This window comes from Taurulus bubalis (genome assembly GCF_910589615.1).
Source record: "Taurulus bubalis genome assembly, chromosome: 17".
Lineage (NCBI taxonomy): Eukaryota > Metazoa > Chordata > Actinopteri > Perciformes > Cottidae > Taurulus > Taurulus bubalis.
In genome coordinates this window covers 22,820,454-22,846,921 of record NC_136605.1, presented here as the reverse complement: position 1 = coordinate 22,846,921, position 26,468 = coordinate 22,820,454, and the positions used below count along the sequence as shown (strand labels likewise).

Sequence of the window (26,468 nt, the reverse complement as noted above, 5' to 3'; positions counted from 1 at the left end):
ATGAAGTTGTCTGCAGAACCCACGTGTCCTGGACTTTGTCTGCTTGTTCGCGGCGTGGACTCGGAACACAGCCGTGAACCCAAAGCGCTCTTCGCGGTCTCACTTCAGGTCAACGCGTTACGCAACGACGAGTTCAGGGACCCGCGTACAAAAGCCCTCCGAGTGCAGGACGCCTGCAGCAGAAGCCTCCGCAGCTGCACAGTATGTAGACGGCCTCGTTGTGCTTTATTGTTATTTCAAAACCTTGTTGTTTTTAACTAATAACTCTGCGTTTCACTAAGAGATTTTCCTTTTCTGCAGGTTTGTTGACAACATGAGACTTTCCGCCGTCCTCCTCCTCGTCTCCACGCTGGTGGCCGGTAAGCCTCCGTGCCTTTATGTGCATATCTGTGAATACTTATATAGATTGGTTATTTTATCATGAACTGAACGACAGAAAACAACTAGAAAATTTCGCAAGAAATTCGATGGTGTGGCAATATCTATAATACCGTAGTGAGATGTGTTGTTGAGGTTCTTGATGTACATTATATATATGTATCTATATATGTATCTATATATCTATATATATATATCTATATATATATATATATATATATAGATATATATATATAGATACATATATAGATACATATATGTGTATCTATATATATATATATATATATATATAGATATAGATACATATATGCTGCAGCATTCTGGGTCCACTGGAGAGATTTAAGAGACTTACCGGAGCAGCCTGATAATAAGGAGTTACAGTAATCCAGTCTTGAGGTTACAAATGCGTCAATCAACTTTTCTGCATCTCTTTGAGACAGGATGTGACTGATTATTTAAATGTTCCGTAGGTGAAAAAAAGGCAGTCCTTGAGATCTGTTTCACATGGCAGCCAAAGGACAGGTCCTGGTCAAAAATAACTCAGATTCCTTACGGTGGTGGTAGATGCCAGAGCGATGCCTTCTGAGGTGTTCTGGGCCGAGTAGAATAACTTCAGTCTTGTCCGAGTTCAGCAGCAGGAAGTTCGAGGTCATCCAGGTGTTGATGTCTTTAAGACACGCTTGAAGTTTAGCGACATGGTGGATTTCATCTGGCTTGATCCACAGATATAGTTGAGTATCATCGGCATAACAATGATAGTTTATGGAGTGTTTTCTGATAATATTGCCGAAAGGAAGCATATATAAGGTGAATAAAATTGGTTGTGAACTCTCTCCCGGCCCCTCAGGGAGCGTGGCCCTCAAGTCCCTGGTGTTCTCCGAGGAAACCAGCACCAGTTATGTGGAGCTGATCCCCCAGAAGCCCCTGAGCCTGAAGGCGTTCACTCTGTGCTTCCACGTGGCCACGGAGCTCAAGGGCGAGCGCGAGGTCATCCTGTTCGCCTACCGGACGCCGGACTTCGACGAGCTGAACGTGTGGCGCGAGCTGGACGGAAGGTGATGATGACGTGTTTAGTATCGTACGACTTCCTCTTCCTCTCCCTCAGAGTTGATACAATATTGATACATTAACACACGCTGAAGACATTGACCCCTCTGGTGTGCGCAGGTTGGGTCTCTACATGAGTGGAGACGGCGTCTTCTTCGACCTGCCCCAGATCAGCGCCATGGAGTCCCACGTGTGCCTCACCTGGGAATCCATCACCGGCGCGACCACCTTCTACATCGACGGCAAGAAGAGCCTGACGAAGATCTACCGCAAGAACCACACGGTGCGCGCCGGCGGCAAAGTCATCATCGGACAGGATCCGGACAATTTCGTGGGGGACTTTGACGCCAAGCAGAGCTTCGTCGGGGAGATCAACGGCATCAACATGTGGGACATCGTCCTCTGGCCGAACAGCCTCCAGGACTTGTTCTCTGGCAGGATAATATTGTTTGCAAAGGTCTTCGACTGGGAAACCACGGAGATTAAAGTGCACGGAGATGTACAGGTTATTGACAACGAGCTGTAGAACGACTCACACACACACACACACACACACACAAACACGACACGTTGGATTAAAGAAGCGATATGAAGCTCTGCACATCCACCTGTAATTCTTCTCAGTTCCAATAAAAATGTATTGTGACAATGCTGTGGTGGAAGAGATTCATCGTTATTCATGTGTTAAAGCTGCATTCTCTCTCCTGACCACCAGGGGGTGACTCCTCTGGTTGTATAGAAGTCTATATAAATGACTCTACTTCTCTTGATGTATTCCCTCAGTAAACATTGTAAACATGAGTTTATGTCTCAATCTCTAGTTTCAAGTCTTCTTCAATACAGCATGATGTTCATTTAGTAATTGATGGTCATTTAGAGTCAAACAGACCATAAAGCAGGGGATGCTTTAGGGGCGGGGCTTCAAGGTGATTGACAGGTATTGTACTTTGAAATCAAACTAGTTTCTAAGTCGTTATTTCAGTTTTGGGTTTATAAGTTATACATTTTCTTTTGTTTTTTAAAGAATTAAGTAGAGTTGAGTGGAAAGAAAATATAATATAATAGTGACACCATCTCAAAAAGTAGTATAAAAAACAAGATTATTAATGTACTATAGAAAAACACTGTGGTCTAATTATTCTATTATTATTTGTATCTTATTATTGGATGTTGTGGCAAATTATTTCAATAGTAACAGCACACGTTGGTGACTGAATATAAAAATATTGTGTTGTTTTAGTGCACTCTTGTGGTATTTGAGAAGAGCAGTTATGTGTAGAAGTGGCATTCAGCCACAACCATCGACTGTTATGAGAAAACCCTTCACTCCAAATACTTTTGAGGGTTTTTTTGTGGCGTAATAATCAATAATAATTAATCATATTGAACACAATGTGTTTTCACAATTATATAGTATAACCATCTGTGTATACGATTTAATCTGTTAGTATAGATCAGGCTTACTCCCAAAAATTGGAGAAGATTGGATATCACAGCTGACAGGCACGGACGGGGTTCGAACCCGCGATCTTCGGTTTACGAGACCGACGCCTTACCACTTGGCCACCGCGCCAGGCAGTGTGGACGGGTCGCGTTGAGGCTTCAAGACGGTGGGACGCTTCGCCTCTAGGACGCTTTCCAAACTTCATTTTAAATACACACTATTGTGAGTTTCTTCGGACAAACGAGGGAATCGCACTTTCACCTCCAATTAAACAGAGTTATATTTCTTTCATACAGCGTAATGTGTTATTAATTACGTTTTTAACGGGCAGAAAAGTAAATTAAATGAACCCGAAGTGAGGTTCGGCGTACACGTCACGAGGAGGGCGTCTCGCGCACCCGGAAGTAGCAGAAGCGGCTGACTGCGGATGGGACTCCAGTCTCTCCTCCTGAAACATGCTAACAACAAATAGCGCACCGATGACGTAAGTGCCGCATGTTTCCTCTTCGGCTGGTGCAAACACTGCACGGCCCTTTCACATGGAAGAAGTATCTCACGCTGTAAGTCACGTGACTTTTTTAAAAATCAGAGCGAGTCCGGCGTGAACAAATCTGTGCGGAAGCTAACGCGTTAGCTCCAGAAGAGCTGCGCGGTTCTTCATACGCAGGATTATGCGTACAATCACGTTATTGGTTCGTACGTATTAAACTACTCCTGCTGTTGCGAGTATTGACGGCCACACTGATGTTTATGTGTGTTATTTTCTTTACATTGTTGTCACTCAGGCCAAATTGTATTAAAAAAACATAGAATTTAATAAACTAAAATATTCCATAACGCCAAATTTAATTTGATAATTTCTGACACGACATTGTGAACCATTCTTCAATTTGGCATATCAGAGAATATCAGGTTGTGAAGTTTAAACTTGAAATGCCCGAAAATGCACTCGTGATAATGTAATGGGCCTTTTGACCTCACGTCGTTTCACAAAGCACCAGTTGCTCAAATTAATGATGCATATGTTCAATGGGATTTTGGTTTCTATGGGAGCCCGTTTTTGCACACAAAAAAAATATTATGAGATAAAAAGTCATAATTATGAGATACAATCATAACTATGAGATAATAATGTCGAAATTATTAGATAAGTCATAATTATGAGAAAATAAAGTCATAATTATGAGGTACAGTCATAACTGAGATAATAAAGTTGAAATTATGAGATAAAAAGTCATAATTATGAGATAAAGTCATAACTATGAGATAAAAAAGTCATAATTATGAGATAAAAAGTCAAAATGGGAAACAGGGTGGCAACGGGCTTCCATATTTTGCCCACTTGTCGTGTTATGGAGATCTGATAAATGCACACCCTCCACCTCCCAGCCCACTGCAGTAAGAGACAGATACACAGAGCAGCGTCATGGTCGTTCTTCAGTCTCCAGAGGAATAGATTGCTGTGACTTGTTAAACCTGAAACATGACTAGCCTTCTGTTTGTTACTCCAGCTTTGGGTCTGACGTCACAGACCGAGTGTTCAGGCCTCATCGGCTGCTTGACCTCTGTGTTGTGTTCCAGCCTCTGACCGTCTGAGCCGCCATGCCGCTGGTGTTGGACGCAGCGTGGGCGCTGTGGAGCATCGGCGCCGGCATCTACGACTACTTCCACACCAGCGCCATGGAGGAGAGGATCCACACGCTGGAGAACGTCCTCTCCATCCACCAGTTTGTGATCGCGGGCCTGTCGGCCGGCCTCGTCCTGCTCGTCACCTACATCCTGTGGAGAAAACACTGAAGCGCAGCTTCTCCACCCCGGCGCCGTCCAGAGGGGCGGCCGGGGTGACGTGAGCGCCGCGTTCAGGACGTCCCACATGAGGACTCTGAGGAAGCGGTCCGGTCCGCTCTTGGGTTCTGGACTCTGTGGGTCGGTTCTCTCCGTGTTCTGGATGTAAAACTAACACACTTTGCACTTTGACGTCTCTGAGCGGATGCCGTTCATTTAAACATCTTCCTTTGGGTTCGTTACAGAACCGCACTGAGTGTTTGTTTTTTAACCCCGTTACCTTCCAGATCAACTGTTTCCTCATTTATAAGAAGGTTATCATCTAACGACAGACAGGCAGGCAGAGAGACAGACAGACAGACAGACAGACAGGCGGTGCAGGAGTATTAATACTATTATTATTATTATTATTATTATTATTATGATCATCATCCTGGTTTGAGGTGGAAGAAGCACTGTGAGGAATTTTAAACACTGGGAGATTAATTCATCCTTTGGTGTGGTTTTGTTTAGTTGGTTATGTTTCTGCTGAGGAGAGAAGAGTCTAACTGGACTCTTTGTTTGCGTCTTTAATTTGTTTGTTTACATATTTCTTGTGTCGTATGTTTTTAATCCAAAAACCGTTCACTGGAACTTTGTGTCATGCTTTCTCTCTGGGGTTCTGCTCTGAAGAACCACTTTGGCTTCTGTTAAAGGGAATATGTTTGAATAATAAATCCTAACTGAAGTCCAAGCTCTGCGTGTGTTTATTTTTATTAGAACCCTTTTGTTCCTCGTCATGATTAGAATTGTTTTTGAGTAAAATAAATAATGCACAATACAGAGAACTTTACTGGTGGAAAAATATGTCAAAAAGATCTGTTTAAAACACAAAGATAAAGTATTGTAGAGCGTGAGATAGAGAATCACAGGAAAATACATTCATAATTTATTCTGGTGCAATGACTACATGTACTCTAATACCACTAACATGTATTTTAGTTCAATCATTACATGTACTTTAGTGCGATTAAAAACAAGTATTCTAGTACAGTAATTACATTACAGTGCAATAGTTACTTTTATTCTAGTGCAATAAATACACGTACTTTAGTGTAATAAAAACAATTATGCTAGTACAGTAATTACATATATTCTAGTGCAATATTTACATTTATTATAGTGCAATAATTACATAGTGTGATAGTTACATGTATTATAGTGCATAATTACATTTACTATAGTGCAATAATAATTACATATATTCTAGTGCAATAGTTACATAAATTAGGTAAATAATCACATATATTCTTGTAATGATATATATATATATATACACACATATATATATATATATATATATATATATATACACACGTATATATATATACATATATATATATATATATATATATGTATATATATATATATATATATATATATATATATATATATACATATATATATATATACATATATATATATATATATACATATATATGTATATATATATACATATATATATATATATACATATATGTATATATATATATACATATATATATATATATACATATATATATATATATATATATACATACATATATATATACATATATATATATATACATATATATATATATATATATATACATATATATGTATATATATATATATATATATATATATATATATATATATATATTCCAGTGCACATAAACTCTTATTTCCATGCATTTTGTATTTATTTATTTTTCTCATTATTTAATCACATTTGTTTGCTGAAGTCGTTTTGTTGTTTTCTGTGTTTTTTAATCTCAGTGACTGGGAGCTGAGCTCCATGCTTTATTCTGCACAGCGACATTAAATGATGGTAAAACATCACAGAGATCAACAGACTTCCTCCATGAAAGTCTGCACAGCATTCTGCACTCAGCTCCTTCACATTGACATTCCCACATCACAACAGAAGCCTCACTGAGTCAGACTGCAGGTTCATAGCAGTGAAGTGGAAGCTGTGTGCTCACCAGCTATTGGAGTCCTCTGTGTTTCAGGTCAGTGTTCAGTGTTCAGACTCTCTGCTCGTCCTGAACCAAGAAGATTAGCACCTGTATTTACATCTCAACTGGAACATTTAAATTCAAGCAATATACGCTCTGTAATATTACAGTATGATGGAATGAAACGTGTAATTGAATGGCATACACTTTAATTTACTCTTTTGTTCACTTGCAATTTCAACAGTTTGGTGGCACCAAACCCGATGAAAAAGTGCGTCACCGCTGCGTTTGTTCGCTCGCTGCTCGGCAGCGGACCAGTGAAGCCGAGCGCGCGCCGGACAATGCTATCCCCTCTGACTGCACAGGTGTGCGTCAACGCGACGCGTAGGGTCTGCGTCGACGGCGTAGCTACGGCGTAGGGTCTGCGTCGACGGCGTAGCTACGGCGTAGGGTCTGCGTCGACGTGACGGAGCGACCTGACGGAGAACCATAAATTAGGCTTTTCGCAACGACGAGTTCAGGGACCCGCGTACAAAAGCCCTCCGGCAGAAGAAGCCTCCGCAGCTGCACAGTATGTAGACCTTTCATAAACTTTATATTATATACTAATACAAACTAGCGCATTATTATAAAACTAACATAAGACTAAATTGGACTATGACATTGTACTTTTATAACCTTTATATTATATACTAATACAAACTAGTGCATTATTATAAAACTAACATAAGACTAAATTGGACTAAGACATTGTACTTTTATAACCTTTATATTATATACTAATAAAAACTAGTATATTATTATAAAACTAATATAATACTAAATTGTATTAATGCATTGCAAAAGTACAATTTAGTATTATATTAGTATATAATATAAAGGTTTTATATTATATACTAATATCATACTAAATTGTATAAAGACATTGTACTTTCATAAACTTTATATTATAAACTAATATAATACTAAATTGTATTAAGACATTGTACTTTTATGACCTTTATATTATATACTAATATAATACTAAATTGTATGAAGGCATTGTACTTTATAACCTTGTTGTTTTTAACTAATAACTCTGCGTTTCACTAAGAGATTTTCCTTTTCTGCAGGTTTGTTGACAACATGAGACTTTCCGCCGTCCTCCTCCTCGTCTCCACGCTGGTGGCCGGTAAGCCTCCGTGCCTTTATGTGCATATCTGTGAATACTTATATAGATTGGTTATTTTATCATGAATTGAATGGCAGAAAACAATAATCTCTACAGGTGATTTTCTTTCAAGGAAAAAAAGTCAAAAAAATAAATTAAACAACCAAAAGAATCTTCTTTTTGGTTGTTGTTTTTTTACTTAAGGTTAAAGGTTACTGGTCAAAACGTAGAGGGTTAGGGGTTACAGCGCCACAATCTGGCCAAAATTGCACTATAGATTGGAGGATGGAGATATGTGAAGAAATCATCATATTATCATGACACATGTTGTACAGTGAACTCTCTCCCGGCCCCTCAGGGATCGTGGCCCGCAGGTCCCTGGTGTTCCCCGAGGAAACCAGCACCAGTTACGTGGAGATGATCCCCCAGAAGCCCCTGAACCTGAAGGCGTTCACTCTGTGCTTCCACGTGGCCACGGAGCTCAAGGGCGAGCGCGAGGTCATCCTGTTCGCCTACCGGACGCCGGGCTTCGACGAGCTGAACGTGTGGCGCGAGCTGGACGGAAGGTGATGATGACGTGTTTAGTATCGTACGACTTCCTCTCCCTCAGAGGCCCAAAGCACCAGACTCCCTTTAAAAAACTTAGAATTTAACTGCAGCAGCTGACAGTCTGCCTCTCAGTGCTGGTCCTGGTTCTCCTTCCCTCGAGCGGGTCCAGCAATACGTCCTGGGTCTCCAGCAGCGTGGTGTCGTCACTTTAATGCTGCGTTCACACGCAACACCAAAAGTGTTGCGAATTATTTTGCGCTAGTAGATTACATGCAAAGTCAATGCACAGACACAAATGGTTGAGAAAAAGCAAATTTTCCAGCGGGCGGCGTAAATGATGTGAATGACGTGAATGACGTGAATAACGCGGCGCGAAGGACGCGTTTCAAGCGAACTTTTCAAGCGAACTTTTCAAGCGAAGCGCTGCTCCTTATCATAAACGATAATACACTTGAATCAATGCAATCAGAACAACAATCGTTATGTATTTTGAGGAAGAACAATTTTACTACAATATTGATATATTATATCCCTCACGCTGAAGACATTGACCCCTCTGGTGTGCGCAGGTTGGGTCTCTACATGAGTGGAGACGGCGTCTTGTTCGACCTGCCCCAGATCAGCGCCATGGAGTCCCACGTGTGCCTCACCTGGGAATCCATCACCGGCGCGACCACCTTCTACATCGACGGCAAGAAGAGCCTGACGAAGATCTACGGCAAGAACCACACGGTGCGCGCCGGCGGCAAAGTCATCATCGGACAGGACGCGGATAATTTCGTGGGACATCGTCCTCTGGCCGAACAGCCTCCAGGACTTGTTCTCCGGGAAGAGAACGTTGATTGCAAAGGTCTTTTCGACTGGGAAACCACGGAGATTAAAGTGCACGGAGATGTGCAGGTTATTGACAACGTGCTGTATAACCACACACACACACACACACACACACACACACACACACACACACACACACACACACACACACACACACACACACACACACACACACACACACACGTTGAATTAGAGAAGTGATTTGAAGTTCTGCACATCCACCTGTAATTCTTCTCAGTTCCAATAAAAATGTATTGTGACAATGCTGTGGTGGAAAATTGTACGTTATTCATGTGTTAAAGCTGCATTCTCTCTCCTGACCACCAGGGGGTGACTCCTCTGGTTGTATAGAAGTCTATATAAATGACTCTACTTCTCTTGATGTATTCCCTCAGTAAACATTGTAAACATAAGTTTATGTCTCAATCTCTAGTTTCAAGTCTTCTTCAATACAGCATGATGTTCATTTAGTAAATTATGGTCATTTAATCACGAGAAGTGATGACTAGTGTTGCATAGCAAGAAAGGATTAATATTTCACGATTCTGAAAACTATTGAACTCAATCAATCAGTGGCTTTAGAGGCCTCATTTTAACTGGATTACTCAAAATTAAGACATTTTTAATAAATGATTTGTCTTCAAAGAAAAAGACAAATCCGAGGAAATTCATGTTCATTCACAATTATTCTGTTCTCACTTGAAACTGTATTGTTTATTGTTTAACATCTTAATGACTTTACTTGAGTCATAAAGACACTTGTGTTTATTTTTAACTGAACGGCCCTTATTTAGACCTGGCTCGCCATGCTGCGGGCGGCAAACATGACTCTGCCGAGACTGGACAATATTCCCACCAATGAGAGCTCAGGATTTCACAAACAAGCGCTGTGATTGGCTGGAGCTGTTGGAAGGCGGGATCTTTCAACGCAAGCTCCAACGTATAGTTCACAAGCGGGCGAAGTTAGGGCAAAATAGCCGGAACTCGTATAGATTTATCTTCAAAATAAAAATATTTGCACGATCAAGATGACTTTTTTTTAGATAAATTATGTTTGATATAGTAGTATTTTCATTAGGATGTGTTCATATTATCGATATATGCATCTGTGTTAAAACATAAACTAAATAAATTGCGTGTTTAATATGTTTTTATTTGAACTATAATATATTTTGAAAATACTGGACCGGATAACCGCTCGGCTTGTTTAGCGCTTGCTCTACCGTACCGCCGACCCAACTCGCCAACGGGCGCTAGGCGAGATATAACGCGATTTTTTTGGGTGAAATTATGGCACCAAACCCGATGAAAAAGTGCGTCACCGCTGCGTTTGTTCGCTCACTGCTCGGCAGCGGTCTGCGAGTTATCGACCAGTGAAGCCGAGCGCGCGCCGGACAATGCTATCTAGTTAGCTCGGGGGTTAGCTGCTAACTGGCTACGGAAGTTAGCCGCGTCAGATCGCAGGAGGCAGATTTTCTCGTTTCGCGCATTTGAAGCCTGTTCGCCGACCTCTGTCGCCGTTTAACCGGCAGATAAACGGAAGTATTGGATTGCAAAGTGTGCCGCTTCACTCATGCCACATAGAAAAAGACTTAAACTTCAATAATTTGCCTTTAAAATGGAGAGTCGGCTTATTTTTTCTGCAACCACCGCTCTTTTGTTTTGACAAAGGAACCCGAGTTTCGTTTTTTTTTTTTTTTTGGGACAGTTACTTTGGTCGTTTTGTTTTTGCAAAATGGCTCCACAGAAGCAGGGCTCCTCAGGTGGAAGCCAGCCGGCGGGGTTTGCTTCTGGAGGTAAAACCAACGGGTTATACCAGTCGTCCTCCTCCTCCTCTTCCTCCTCTGCGATGGTTGCAGCCAAGAAGCCCAACATGCAACTCATTCAAGCCGACCACGAGTTGTTCCTGCAGGCCTTCGAGAGTGAGTTGCTGTGGTCCCCGTGTTGCCTGTTTAGAAACAGTAGTGTTGTTTTAGGGTCTCAGGAAGTTTAATATCGGATGCTTTACTGCAGTAAAAGTACTTAAACCACCTGGAAATACTCCTACAAGTAACAGGCATGGACTCAAAACCTTACTCAAGTAAAAGTATATAGCATGCAGTGTGTATGTATGGAAGTATTAATATACTTAAAGTTTTGACTGGTCAGTCAAATGTTCCCTGTTCGTGTTTTTATTATTATATGTTAGGTTTCTGGATTATTACAATTACATTGTACTGCTCTAGATGTTTAAGTTTATTACTGTGTGACTTACCAGAGTTGCGTGTTGTTCACAGGACAGGAAGGAATTTAAAGAACTGTCGTCTGACTAACACATGTACTACATGCACCTCTGAGATGTAGTACATTACAAAGTACAATATTTACCTCCTGAGATGTGGTTAAAGGTACTGCATGTACCTCTGAGATGTTGTACATTACAAAGTACAATACTCACCTCTGAGATGTAGTACAATAAAAAGTACAATATTTACCTCTGAGCTGTGGTAAAAAGTACTATATGTACCTCTGAGATGTAGTGAAATAGAAAGTACAATATGTACCTCTTAGATGTAGTACAGTAGAAAGTACAATATTTACCTCTAAGATGCGGTTACAAAGTACTTTATGTACCTCTGAGATATAGGGCAGTAAAAAGTACTGTATGTACCTCCTGAGATGTAGTACAGTAAAAAGTACAATATGTACCTCTGAGATGTGATGTGGTAAAAAGTACTATATGTACCTCCTGAGATGTAGTACTCTCTACGAGTTTAAACAGTTTTCATTCATTAAATTAATCATTGCACTGAGCCCATCGTGCTTTTTAACCTTTCAAAATCCTCCCATAAAAGGCTAAATATCAAAGAGATGTTCTGATGATGATGATGATGATGATGATGAAGAAGCTGTATTTATTTGCAGAACCGACCCAGATCTACCGGTTCCTCCGCACCAGGAACCTGATCGCGGTGAGTGTCGCCTCCTCCACGATGCGTCGACCATTGAGACGAGAGGAGACGTTCCTGTCGCTCCGGGCGCGTCGAGGAAGAATTCTAACGCTTGTTTGTTCTCTTCTCGTCCCTCAGCCTATATTCTTGCACAGGACGCTCACCTACATGTCCCACAGAAACTCAAGGAATAACGTCAAAAGGTAAATAAATAAAAAATCCTGCGCTTTATAGAAAATCGTGTTTTTCTATATGGTTTGTTAAACCTGAAACGTGGCGTTAAACTTATTATCTGAGAGAGTCAACCGCCTGTAGGTGGAGGCCGATGGATACGTCGAGGCTGAGATAGCAGAGACGTTTTCCGTTAGGCCGCTTTGCATACAGCAGATCTCCTGATACGAGCCGCCGGTGCTTCAGGGGCGCTTTAACCACGTCGATGTCACATGACGCGCTGCGGGGCGCCGCCTGTGTTCTTCACTGTTTGAAGTCACAAACGCTGCAGCAGAAGCAAGTTGAATGTGGTGTTTATTCTCTCACTGGCAACCAAACTGTGTAGTAGTAGTGTGTTTTATTCAGTCAATCATTACAGTGAAGCCACAATTTAATATGGAAAACAGAAAGCCTGAAATATATCTTTATATATTTCATTCACACTTGTAACCCTCACTTTTTTTTATATATAAACAATCCTTTTGAAAACCAAACACACTTATGAGACATTCTTGAAATAAAAAATTAATGACTTATTAATTGAGTTTTTACATCAATTCAAACTTGTAAAAGTTAGCTCTAGCCTCTCATCGGACTGCTGCTCGTCCTCTGAGCAGCAGCAACTCTCTGTGTGTTGTTGGGGACTAAAGGACTAAAGATGGCCGCCGTTACAAGAAGGTGTGTTTTTCCTGATGTGAAGCGGAGCGAGTGAACCATGCGGCGGCTCGGCTCACTTTCACTTTCCACTGCTGGCTTCAGCCGCATGAGTGAGCTCCACACAGGAGGAGAGGCTGGTTTGAGGTGTTTGATGCCCGAGCAGCTTCTCTCTCGTGCTCCACGTCTGGAGGTTTTACGTCCCTGGAAACCAGTTAAAGTTAAAGTTCAAGGCCCCGGCCGATGTCCGGAGCCAACAGACGTTTCAGAAAGGGGATCTTGTGCGTCTTCGGTCGATGTCAAAGTTGAGCCCACAGTGGTGATTCAGTGTGAGGGGTCCCGGGTCCTGAGACCCCTCGAAGCCGCCCAGCTGGTTCCAGTTACTCCGGCTCGTTAGACGGCCGCTCAGATTGGAGTTGGACGGAAGCGAGAATTATGTGAGGCCACCGATCCACAGATCTGAGCCAGGTGGGCACGTCTCCCAACCACAGCCAGCGTTACAGAGCCGGTTGAGTCCAAGTAATAAAACCGACAACGTTCTGATCTGCAGCCGGTTTCCCTCTAGCTGATGTTCACCTCCTGCCTGCTGCACCTGAACAACAGTAGTGTTGTTGCCTCAACTTAACTTTAGTTTTTTAGAGTTAAAAGAAAGAAATGGACAAATCGCTCAGCACGAAACCCAATAGATGGATTTAGTTTTGACGAATTCACAAACTGCAGTGAGACTGTTGGTGTTGTCATTCAATCAACATTTATGAATCAATGAATAAAAACATGTGAAAAGTGACTTTGAGCAAGTAAAAAAAAAAAACATGAACGTTGAACTCTGGAGGTGCAGTTTGTCAGGGGACTGAATCTATACAGAGATCTGTGTTGTGACTGAGGTCAGTGTTGTTGTTGTGACTGAGGTCAGTGTTGTTGTTGTGACTGAGGTCAGTGTTGTTGTTGTTGTGACTGAGGTCAGTGTTGTTGTGACTGAGGTCAGTGTTGTTGTTGTTGTGACTGAGGTCAGTGTTGTTGTTGTGACTGAGGTCAGTGTTGTTGTTGTTGTGACTGAGGTCAGTGTTGTTGTTGTTGTGACTGAGGTCAGTGTTGTTGTTGTGACTGAGGTCAGTGTTGTTGTGACTGAGGTCAGTGTTGTTGTTGTGACTGAGGTCAGTGTTGTTGTGACTGAGGTCAGTGTTGTTGTTGTTGTGACTGAGGTCAGTGTTGTTGTTGTTGTGACTGAGGTCAGTGTTGTTGTTGTGACTGAGGTCAGTGTTGTTGTTGTTGTTGTGACTGAGGTCAGTGTTGTTGTTGTGACTGAGGTCAGTGTTGTTGTTGTGACTGAGGTCAGTGTTGTTGTTGTGACTGAGGTCAGTGTTGTTGTTGTTGTGACTGAGGTCAGTGTTGTTGTTGTGACTGAGGTCAGTGTTGTTGTTGTTGTGACTGAGGTCAGTGTTGTTGTGACTGAGGTCAGTGTTGTTGTTGTTGTGACTGAGGTCAGTGTTGTTGTTGTGACTGAGGTCAGTGTTGTTGTTGTTGTGACTGAGGTCAGTGTTGTTGTGACTGAGGTCAGTGTTGTTGTGACTGAGGTCAGTGTTGTTGTTGTTGTGACTGAGGTCAGTGTTGTTGTTGTTGTGACTGAGGTCAGTGTTGTTGTTGTTGTGACTGAGGTCAGTGTTGTTGTTGTGACTGAGGTCAGTGTTGTTGTGGTGACTGAGGTCAGTGTTGTTGTTGTTGTGACTGAGGTCAGTGTTGTTGTTGTTGTGACTGAGGTCAGTGTTGTTGTTGTTGTGACTGAGGTCAGTGTTGTTGTTGTTGTTGTGACTGAGGTCAGTGTTGTTGTTGTTGTGACTGAGGTCAGTGTTGTTGTTGTTGTGACTGAGGTCAGTGTTGTTGTTGTTGTGACTGAGGTCAGTGTTGTTGTTGTTGTGACTGAGGTCAGTGTTGTTGTTGTTGTGACTGAGGTCAGTGTTGTTGTTATTGTGGTGACTGAGGTCAGTGTTGTTGTTGTTGTGACTGAGGTCAGTGTTGTTGTTGTGACTGAGGTCAGTGTTGTTGTTGTGACTGAGGTCAGTGTTGTTGTTGTGACTGAGGTCAGTGTTGTTGTTGTTGTGGTGACTGAGGTCAGTGTTGTTGTTGTGACTGAGGTCAGTGTTGTTGTTGTGACTGAGGTCAGTGTTGTTGTGGTGACTGAGGTCAGTGTTGTTGTTGTGACTGAGGTCAGTGTTGTTGTTGTGACTGAGGTCAGTGTTGTTGTTGTTGTGACTGAGGTCAGTGTTGTTGTTGTTGTGACCTGAGGTCAGTGTTGTTGTTGTGACTGGAGGTCAGTGTTGTTGTTGTTGTGACTGGAGGTCAGTGTTGTTGTTGTTGTTGTGACTGAGGTCAGTGTTGTTGTTGTTGTTGTGACTGAGGTCAGTGTTGTTGTTGTTGTTGTGACTGAGGTCAGTGTTGTTGTGGTGACTGAGGTCAGTGTTGTTGTTGTGACTGAGGTCAGTGTTGTTGTTGTGGTGACTGAGGTCAGTGTTGTTGTTGTGACTGAGGTCAGTGTTGTTGTTGTGGTGACTGAGGTCAGTGTTGTTGTTGTTGTGACTGAGGTCAGTGTTGTTGTTGTTGTGACTGAGGTCAGTGTTGTTGTTGTTGTGACTGAGGTCAGTGTTGTTGTTGTGGTGACTGAGGTCAGTGTTGTTGTGGTGACTGGAGGTCAGTGTTGTTGTTGTTGTTGTGACTGAGGTCAGTGTTGTTGTTGTTGTTGTGACTGAGGTCAGTGTTGTTGTTGTGACTGAGGTCAGTGTTGTTGTTGTGACTGGAGGTCAGTGTTGTTGTTGTTGTGACTGAGGTCAGTGTTGTTGTTGTTGTGACTGAGGTCAGTGTTGTTGTTGTTGTGACTGAGGTCAGTGTTGTTGTTGTTGTGACTGAGGTCAGTGTTGTTGTGGTGATTGAGGTCAGTGTTGTTGTGGTGATTGAGGTCAGTGTTGTTGTTGTGACTGGAGGTCAGTGTTGTTGTTGTTATTTGTGACTGAGGTCAGTGTTGTTGTTGTTGTTGTGACTGAGGTCAGTGTTGTTGTTGTGACTGAGGTCAGTGTTGTTGTTGTGACTGAGGTCAGTGTTGTTGTTGTGACTGGAGGTCAGTGTTGTTGTTGTTGTTGTGACTGAGGTCAGTGTTGTTGTTGTGACTGAGGTCAGTGTTGTTGTTGTTGTGACTGAGGTCAGTGTTGTTGTTGTTGTGACTGGAGGTCAGTGTTGTTGTTGTTGTGACTGAGGTCAGTGTTGTTGTTGTTGTGACTGAGGTCAGTGTTGTTGTTGTGACTGAGGTCAGTGTTGTTGTTGTTGTGGTGACTGAGGTCAGTGTTGTTGTTGTTGTTGTTGTGACTGAGGTCAGTGTTGTTGTTGTTGTGGTGACTGAGGTCAGTGTTGTTGTGGTGACTGAGGTCAGTGTTGTTGTTGTTGTGACTGAGGTCAGTGTTGTTGTTGTTGTTGTTGTGACTGAGGTCAGTGTTGTTGTTGTGACTGAGGTCAGTGTTGTTGTTGTTGTTGTTGTGACTGAGGTCAGTGTTGTTGTTGTTGTGGTGACTGAGGTCAGTGTTGTTGTTGTGACTGAGGTCAGTGTTGTTGTTGACTTGCTGTTTGTTTGCTCTACAGGAAAAGCTCCAAGGTTGACAATCTGTTGTTCAAAGTGGAAAAGATGCGAGGCGAACAGGAGACTCACAGGTAAACAACAACCGTCTGTCTGCTGACGCTTTAATAACCCAGAATATACAAATGTATACATGTATGTATGTATGTATATGTATATATGTATATATATATATATATGTGTGTGTGTGTACATTATAGTTGTGGTTCTGAAGATGAACTCTGAATACTGGCCAACTTGTTTGTTTGTTTGTTTTCCAAAATATTCCTCGCCACCATCTTTTAAAATCTTCTCTTTTGTTTCCCCACTTTCAGACCGACTGATCTGATCTTCACGTCTCGTGGACATTTGATCAAATCTGAATCCTCTGTTTTAATCCCTGGTGTGTTTTGTGTTCCACAGCTTGGCCTCCAACCTGCAGCTCACCTTCACGGGCTTCTTTCACAAAGCTGGTGAGTCTTTTATTTATTCTTTTCAGGACGGTTCCCAACGTCCTTTACTCGAGGAAAAGAGGCGACGCGTCACACATTTAAAGCGACAGCATCCAACGATTATACTGAACATTACGGATGAATTAAAAACATTCTTCTATATATATGTTTATTATTATCATGAATAAAGCTGCTTTAAGTGTCGAGAGGTCAGAAAAGGTGTTCCTGCACTGATTCTCTCTCTGTGTGTGTGTGTGTGTGTGTGTGTGTGTGTGTGTGTGTGTGTGTGTGTGTGTGTGTGTGTCTGTCCTCAGTGAAGCCGTCTCAGGACAGTGAGAACGAGCAGAACTCTGTGTCTCTGGAGGTGCTGCTGGTCAAAGTCTGTCACAAGAAGAGGAAGGTGTGTGTTCCCCTGTGTGTGTGTGTGTGTGTGTGTGTGTGTGTGTGTGTGTGTCCTCGTCTCCCCTCACGGATGGCGTCAGAACCCTAACCCCCCCCCCCCCCTCTGTTCAGGACGTGAGCTGCCCCGTGAAGCAGGTCCCCACGGGGCAGAAGCAGGTTCCTCTGAACCCAGACCCGGCCTCCAAGACCTGCTGCCCCTCCCTGCTGGTTCCCAGCAGCGAGTTCGAGCCCAGCAACTCTCACATGGTGAAGTCGTACTCGCTGCTCTTCAGGGTGTCGAGGCCCGGTTGCCCCCGCCCCCAGATCAACGGCCTCGCCAACGGAGAGAACCACCACAGCCGAGGTCTGTCTTCTGCTACCGGTTCTTTTATAAATGTAAAGCGTCTTGATTTATATTAAAATGAATCGGAGTCTTAACTACCTAAAGATTGTTTGTCACGTTCAGGAAAACAACATCTAAAACCTGAGTGGACTCTTTATTATCTTTTAGTCCCAAAACCTTTTAAACATCATCAATAACTTGAGCTTTAAACTCAGTGAATAACTTGATGAGTTAGCGTTAAATTAAACGGAAGCGATTGTAACAAACCGCGTTTTGTTTCTGTTCTCTTGATTGTCGTTCGGCTCTTTGTGGTCACTGTGGAAATGGAAAGGTGGGTCACATGTCACGCTGTGCCTCTCAGAGTTCACAGAGGAAGTGGTGAACAGGAAGAGGAGGAGCTCCAGTCTCAGGGAGGAGGGAGAAACCACGTTTGTGGCTCAGATGACGGTCTTCGACAAAAATAGGTGAGGCGCACAAACCACCGGCGGAGAGACGCAACGACGGCTTTGTTCTGATCCCGAAGAGTGACTGTGTGTGTGTGTGTGTGTGTGTGTGTGTGTGTGTGTGTGTGTGTGTGCGCGTGTGTCCAGACGTCTGCAGCTGCTGGATGGCGAGTACGAGGTGTCCATGCAGGAGATGGAGGAGTGTCCGGTCACCAAGAAGAGGGCCACGTGGGAGACCATCCTGGACGGAAAGGTGTGTGTTCACGATGTAGAAGAAATCCTCTTATTGTTATTATGATGTTCTGAACGTTAGAAAACAGAGAAACGCGATGTGTTGGTTCTATATTTGAGCCGTGATGTTTGTGTGCGTAATAAATGATGCGCTCCGTCTCCATGTGCAGCGCTTGCCGCCCTTCGAGAGCTTCTCTCAGGGCCCGACCCTGCAGTTCACGCTGCGCTGGACCAGCGACTCCTCCGACCGCTCCACGGCGCCCGTGGCCAAACCTCTGGCCACCCGCAACTCCGAGACCAACCAGGACCCCCGGCCCAGCACCCTGAGGGCCACACACACTCTGGGTGAGCCTGGGAACAAAAACAAATGCATAAAGAACAGCACGGGGGTTTTCATGATCATTAAAGACGTGACTGATTTCTCCTCCTGCGCTGCAGCCGTTAAAGAATCCATAAACGCTGACGTGCAAACCAGAAGAGAACTCGTCTCCGCCGAGCCCCGACAGAAGCTGCGCATCTTCTACCAGGTCGGTCTCCTCCTTGAGTTTCACCGCCTCACACTCAGGCCCAACCGTTTGCTGCCGACATCCCGCTGAACATCGGGTTGTGCTGAAGCGGGTTAAACGTTGGGGTTTACCAAACATTCGTGGTGTTTCTCTCAGTTTTATTTAGAGATAACCCTTTAATAACTATTACACGCTATACTGGGAGACCTGGATTAACTGTGGAATTCATAAACGACATAATAATATTATCAGAACTCTCTTTCGGGAGCTAACGAATAAAGTTTTTGCAGTTTTGTAAATATGGATGTCAGAAGATATCGACCTCGGAAATGAAGTTCCAACTAAGATGAGGGAAATAAAAAGTGTTTTTAGAATAGTTTTACCTTCCTGATCAAGGCTCTCTTCAAGGCTACAAGACTCCATTGATAAAACAAGTATTTGTACCTCTCAGAACACACGGTTCTGAGAGGTACAAATACTCCATCTGTTAGTTTGACTGTGGGACTTTTGTGTTTTGAAAAGATTAGTTCGGATTCAATAAAGTAACACAAACAAACTAGAGGCCAGAAGCTCCTGTGTTCTGAGGTAAAATCACTGTTTCTGTCCATGAAGTCTGGTGGAAGAGGACACAGCAAAGGAAAGAGATATAAATATTCTCAATACAGCGTTCACGTACACTGATATTGAATATAAAATACTTACTGTAGAAAGACGGACAGTTCAAGCCACCCTTGGGAGAGACGAGGTGGAGTTAAAGCTGAGTGTTTGTGTGTCTGTCGCTCACGTTTCTGTCTTTCTCCAGTTTCAGTACAACAGCAACACGCGGCAGCAGACGGAGGCCAGAGACGACCTGCACTGTCCCTGGTGCACGCTCAACTGCAGGAAGCTCTACAGCCTGATCAAGCACCTCAAGCTGTCTCACTCCCGCTTCATCTTCAACTATGTGGTGAGACGGGCGCCGAGGTCCAGAGGACATCAAACGATCCTGATCAATGAAAGCACAACTCCATAGAACATCAAATTATCTGATAAATTAAAGTACAAGTCCATAAAACATCTAAATATCCTGATAAATTAAAGTAAAAGTCCATAAAACATCTAAATATCCTGATAAATTAATTTACAAGTCCAGAAAACATTAATATTCCTGATTAATCAAAGTAAAACTACAGGTTTAAAAAGAAAAGAGCATTAAAAAGTATCTATTTATAGATCATTATAATATGTTTTTGTTTCTAAAATGTTCACTAATAATAATAACACACTTGATTTATACGCCACCTTTCAAACCGTAACAATTAACTTGAATAAATCCTGATCTTTAAGTGCAGAAACTGGGACAAAAGAAGAGAATAAAACACTTTTAGAACTGGTTTAATCTGATTTAAAGGCTTTTCTCAAAAGATTAAAAACTTTAAAGAAAGAAAGGTGGTAATGAGTGATTTTTACAAGATGTTGAGCAGAACTCGTCACTCACGCGTCCCGATCTTTCTGCAGCCGCACGCCAAAGGAGCGAAGGTGGAGGTCTCCATCAACGAGTGCTACGACGGCTCGTACGCAGGGAACCCGCAGGACATCCACAGCCAGCCGGGCTTCGCCTTCAGCCGGAACGGGCCGGTCAAGAGGACGGCCGTCACGCACGTGGTGGTCTGCAGGTGCTGCTTCACTTCATGTGTACTTCATGTGTACTTCATGTGTACTTCATAAGTACGTCATACTCGCTGTGAAAGGGGTCGTTGGGAGGTTTGTTGACTTAAATCCTGCAGAAATCCCTGAATTCTTTTCCAGGCTCGGTTGTGATCTGCAGCAGCATTTCTCAAGCTTCTGATTGGCTCAGACGAGTCACATGTCTGTAGCGAAACTAACTAAAGCAGGAAGCGGTGGGAAAGTGAGATTATCTTTTCCGCGGCTATGTGCCGTTTAAAGAGATAGTTCTGGTGTTTTAGAAGTACTCCTCCATAGTCGGTGTATTACTACAGGAGATGCATCGACCACTGGACAGTGTTTTAACCTAGTTCTCCAGGATACTTTACATATACTGTAAAGCCTAATCTATGCTTCTCCGTCAGGAGAAGACGTCTTCTCTGTCGCCTGCGCTTCAACATTTGCAATATAAGCATTTGCTCTTCAATATTGATGAGCTCCAACTCCAAATGCAGCCGCTCCAACTTGGTCGCCATTGTTTACTGTTTACTGTGACCGGAAGAAAAAGGATTCGGCCCCTATATAACCCCTGAAACCACACAGCCACACCCCCCTGGCGGCATGGCGGTTAATTGCAGGCAACGCGTTCCCTCGACGCAGAACTTCGAATGCTCTACGACTGCGTCGCGTCGACGGCGAACCATGAACTAGGCTTAAAAGTCGGGTTGCAAGCCGCTTCTACCTCGGGTGGGTGTCCCCGCTGTAGCAAGCTAGCAGCAGTGCTAGCCAGTTGCTAGTAGCTAGCCTGTGGGGAGCTAGCAGCAGCTAGCTCCCCACTGCTGCTGCTACTGCCCGCGTCCCTTCCGCCCGAGCCGGGTGCCGGGGCTGGTCCAACTACCTTCGGTGGTTAGCGCCTAGCAGGAGCGCTAGCTGGCTACAGCGGGGAGCTAACAGGGACACTGACCGAAGGTAGTAGCGGCTTGTAACCCGACTTTTACGGTACATATATACATATATATATAATATTATTCTTCTCCGTTTTGAAAACTCCAGACCCCAGAGAACGAAGGCGAGTCTGTCCGAGTTCCTGGAGCCGGAGGACGGCGACCAGGAGCAGCCGATCATCAGCGGACACAACCGGCTGTACTTCCATAGCGACAGCTGCGTGCCGCTGCGCCCGCAGGAGATGGAGATGGACAGCGAGGACGAGCGCGACCCCGACTGGCTCAAAGAGAAGACCGCCATGGTCAGTTCACGGCCCGCCGGAGGCGGGGCCTTGCGTCTCTTAAGCTTACGTCAGAAACCTGAGTGTCCTGTCTCTCCGCAGCAAATCGAGGATTTCACCGACGTCAACGAGGGGGAGAAGGAGATCATGAAGCTGTGGAACCTCCACGTCATGAAGCACGGGTGTGTGCGGTCAGCAAATACTCTGTGACGCACGTTTACACACCTACACCTTCAGTTCATCAGCTCCACCAGGTCACATGACTTCATGTTAGCCTATAGAGGAGCTCCACCAGGTCACATGACTTCATGTTAGTCTCTAGAGGAGCTCCACCAGGTCACATGACTTCATGTTAGTCTCTAGAGGAGCTCCACCAGGTCACATGACTTCATGTTAGCCTATAGAGGAGCTCCACCAGGTCACATGACTTCATGTTAGTCTCTAGAGGAGCTCCACCAGGTCACATGACTTCATGTTAGTCTCTAGAGGAGCTCCACCAGGTCACATGACTTCATGTTAGCCTATAGAGGAGCTCCACCAGGTCACATGACTTCATGTTAGCCTATAGAGGAGCTCCACCAGGTCACATGGCTTCATGTTAGTCTCTAGAGGAGCTCCACCAGGTCACATGACTTCATGTTAGCCTATAGAGGAGCTCCACCAGGTCACATGACTTCATGTTAGCCTATAGAGGAGCTCCACCAGGTCACATGACTTCATGTTAGCCTATAGAGGAGCTCCACCAGGTCACATGGCTTCATGTTAGTCTCTAGAGGAGCTCCACCAGGTCACATGACTTCATGTTAGCCTATAGAGGAGCTCCACCAGGTCACATGACTTCATGTTAGCCTATAGAGGAGCTCCACCAGGTCACATGACTTCATGTTAGCCTATAGAGGAGCTCCACCAGGTCACATGACTTCATGTTAGCCTATAGAGGAGCTCCACCAGGTCACATGACTTCATGTTAGCCTATAGAGGAGCTCCACCAGGTCACATGGCTTCATGTTAGTCTCTAGAGGAGCTCCACCAGGTCACATGACTTCATGTTAGCCTATAGAGGAGCTCCACCAGGTCACATGGCTTCATGTTAGTCTCTAGAGGAGCTCCACCAGGTCACATGACTTCATGTTAGCCTATAGAGGAGCTCCACCAGGTCACATGACTTCATGTTAGCCTATAGAGGAGCTCCACCAGGTCACATGACTTCATGTTAGCCTATAGAGGAGCTCTACCAGGTCACATGACTTCATGTTAGCCTATAGAGGAGCTCCACCAGGTCACATGACTTCATGTTAGCCTATAGAGGAGCTCCACCAGGTCACATGACTTCATGTTAGCCTATAGAGGAGCTCCACCAGGTCACATGACTTCATGTTAGCCTATAGAGGAGCTCCACCAGGTCACATGACTTCATGTTAGCCTATAGAGGAGCTCCACCAGGTCACATGGCTTCATGTTAGTCTCTAGAGGAGCTCCACCAGGTCACATGACTTCATGTTAGCCTATAGAGGAGCTCCACCAGGTCACATGGCTTCATGTTAGTCTCTAGAGGAGCTCCACCAGGGCCCTATTTCTCGTACCTGGCTTACTGAGTTAGCGGCTAATTGTCAGGATAAGATGACGTAGGTCAGGCGTTCTCGGTTTCTCGAAGCAAGCTTAGATTAATCACCATAGCAACACATCCAAAAATGTAAACCTGCTCCCGGGCAGGCTTACTGAACTTCACTGGATAAGCTGGACACTCCCACGGACAAAAGAGGCAGCTCCCTTCCTCATTGATGAAGGAGCGATATTAGTTATATTAGTTTTATAGGGAGAGAGTTCTTCCACATCGCCAGGATCCTTTACATCATCATGACTTCCTGTACGCAGCGATATAGATTTTGCCGGCAAGAAATAATTTATTTACGAAAGCTTCTCGAGCCGCGGACATTGATCACCACAGGCGCAGCTGATCGCCGTCTCAGACACAGACTGTCAGCCGCTGCATGCCGCTGTTCTTAAGTTTATTTAGCTCTTAAGAAACTTATGGATGTGTTAAAGCATCATAATTATATGACAGTGTTATTAGTACACCATGCATCTCATTATTGTAGAACATGATTAAGGTGATCGTGATGAGAATACAGAGAACATAATTTATTTTCACTGCTTCAATTGATTGAATTTCTGATTATGAATAAAACATACATACTGATCCGCCCATAACATATTCAAACTCATATACACATATATATATATAGTACATGATTCATACGTGCATACAGTACATATATCCTCATAAGTATATATTTATTCGTAGATATAATCTGATTGATTTGGGTGATGAAGCACTTCAAATTTGCCGATACATTTTCTCAACACTGACTCATTTAACTTGTCTGATATATTTAGACGCTTATGTCTCTCAGAGGGGGCGGAGTTAAAGCTGCGTTCACGGCAACAATGTTGCAAAAACGTTGGAATATTCGCAAGACGTTTGCTGTGAATGACTACGGTATTGACTTCCTCATATGCCTTCATGATCATCTCCTGCTTCTCAGCAGAGAAATAAAAAGAGGTTCCTCTGAGTTTATTGTCATTGTACTGGTAGAACATGGTGGTGTCAGTGCTCCATTATTATCCTTCTGAAGAGGAGCGGCGCATTTATCAGATGACTGACGTCTGGCTAGAATGAACGAGACGTTTCAGCGCGGATCAGCCGTGAAGAAACCCAGACAGCCTGATGTCAATCATCTCGCTAATTTAAGATGGAGATTAGGACATTTGCTTGACTTTGTTTAGCCAGGTATGAAGAATAACCCCCCCCAGGTCACATGACTTCATGTTGTAGAGGAGCTCCACCAGGTCACATGACTTCATGTTGTAGAGGAGCTCCACCAGGTCACATGACTTCATGTTAGCCTATAGAGGAGCTCCACCAGGTCACATGACTTCATGTTAGCCTATAGAGGAGCTCCACCAGGTCACATGACTTCATGTTAGCCTATAGAGGAGCTCCACCAGGTCACATGACTTCATGTTGTAGAGGAGCACCACCAGGTCACATGACTTCATGTTAGCCTATAGAGGAGCTCCACCAGGTCACATGACTTCATGTTAGCCTATAGAGGAGCTCCACCAGGTCACATGACTTCATGTTAGCCTATAGAGGAGCTCCACCAGGTCACATGACTTCATGTTAGCCTATAGAGGAGCACCACCAGGTCACATGACTTCACGTCTCCACCACTGAGCTAAGAGGTGTTCACTGACCTGCTTTATATTGGAGAACTAAACGCTGGTTTTAAACACAGACTTTATTTCAGACATCTAAACAAAAACCAGGAAGTGTCATGAAGCTGACTCACTTCCTGGTTTTCTGACTCTCATTCATAACTCTCTCTTAATAAAATCTCATTCATAACTCTTAATAGAATCTCATTCATAACTCTTAATAGAATCTCATTCATAACTCTTAATAGAATCTCATTCATAACTCTTAATAAAATCTCATTCATAACTCTTAATAGAATCTCATTCATAACTCTTAATAGAATCTCATTCATAACTCTCTCTTAATAGAATCTCATTCATAACTCTCTCTTAATAGAATCTCATTCATAACTCTTAATAGAATCTCATTCATAGCTCTTAATAGAATCTCATTCATTACTCTCTCTTAATAGAATCTCATTCATAACTCTTAATAGAATCTCATTCATAACTCTTAATAGAATCTCATTCATAACTCTCTCTTAATAGAATCTCATTCATAACTCTTAATAGAATCTCATTCATAACTCTTAATAGAATCTCATTCATAGCTCTTAATAGAATCTCATTCATAACTCTTAATAGAATCTCGTTCATATCTCAGGTTCATAGCGGACAACCAGATGAACGAGTCCTGCCTGCTGTTCGCCGATCGCCACGGCGTCCACATCGTCAGGAACGACCTCTGCCGCAACTTCCTGCTGCACCTGATCAGCATGCACGACTTCAACCTGGTCAGCACGCAGACCATCGACCAGGCCATGGCCCGCCTACGCCTCCTGCAGAGCCAGGGCGCCCACCGGGACCAGGAGGAGGAAGACGAGGAGAAGGATGAAGAGGAGGACGAGGAGGAGGACTGGGAGACGGCCGTGGAGTCCCAGCCGGAGCTGGATCCGGACCTCGAGGACCCAGCCGGTCACGAGGAGACGAGCAGCGGATGTGTGGAGAACGGAGGCCAGAAAGAGGAAGAGGAGGAAGAGGAGGAGGCCGCGACCGAACGGACGAGCAGCAAGAGGAAACTCTCCGGTTCTGATTCGGTTGCAAACTGAAGAGAAAACAGAATAAAGAAATAAAAACAAACCAAGGTGACAGACCAACGGGTTCATGCCGGGATCAGAAACGAGATGAAGTTCACCTTTTCATTTCCAGCCCACTGAGTTCATTCAGACTGAACCACCGACTGAATCCAGTCCTTTTTTAATCTGGATCAAGTTCGGACTCTTCCTCTTTCGAACTCAACTTTTCCTTTTTGTCGTCTCGGTGTGAAGAACCAATCAGTTCCTGCAGCACTCGGCTCCACCAAAGGTTTTTTTTCTGTGTGACTTGAGGGTGTTTTACGTTAGTGTCGCGGTTACGGGTCTCAAGGCCCATCAGGTCTCTGGTCCGGTGTCCGGGTCTCTGGTTAGCCTCAGAGGACTCTTGTGTCT

The 26,468-nt window shown here is 43.7% G+C and overlaps 3 protein-coding genes across 3 annotated transcripts; all 3 read left to right on the top strand.

Annotated features, from left to right (window-relative positions):
* On the top strand, window positions 1-2,032 carry LOC306749623 (C-reactive protein-like; the record flags this gene model as incomplete). Its single annotated transcript, XM_079232935.1, has 3 exons — window positions 1-145; window positions 1,226-1,433; window positions 1,546-2,032. 3 exons carry the CDS (start codon window positions 1-3, stop codon window positions 1,949-1,951), a joined length of 759 nt encoding a protein of 252 aa, XP_079089061.1. The 3' UTR covers window positions 1,952-2,032.
* Window positions 2,033-7,758: 5,726 nt separating this feature from the next.
* On the top strand, window positions 7,759-10,059 carry LOC306749622 (C-reactive protein-like; the record flags this gene model as incomplete). Its single annotated transcript, XM_079232934.1, has 4 exons — window positions 7,759-7,804; window positions 8,142-8,349; window positions 8,902-9,232; window positions 9,961-10,059. 4 exons carry the CDS (start codon window positions 7,759-7,761, stop codon window positions 10,057-10,059), a joined length of 684 nt encoding a protein of 227 aa, XP_079089060.1.
* Window positions 10,060-10,901: 842 nt separating this feature from the next.
* On the top strand, window positions 10,902-26,225 carry LOC306750046 (polycomb protein suz12-like; the record flags this gene model as incomplete). Its single annotated transcript, XM_079233428.1, has 16 exons — window positions 10,902-11,088; window positions 12,071-12,117; window positions 12,235-12,299; window positions 16,585-16,653; window positions 16,982-17,031; window positions 17,325-17,410; window positions 17,524-17,755; window positions 18,096-18,198; window positions 18,325-18,430; window positions 18,579-18,753; window positions 18,847-18,935; window positions 19,717-19,860; window positions 20,412-20,569; window positions 21,612-21,804; window positions 21,886-21,965; window positions 25,646-26,225. The coding sequence occupies 16 exons, from the start codon at window positions 10,902-10,904 to the stop codon at window positions 26,088-26,090; spliced, it is 2,229 nt and encodes a 742-aa protein (XP_079089554.1). The 3' UTR covers window positions 26,091-26,225.
* Between the last annotated feature and the right edge of the window lie 243 nt (window positions 26,226-26,468).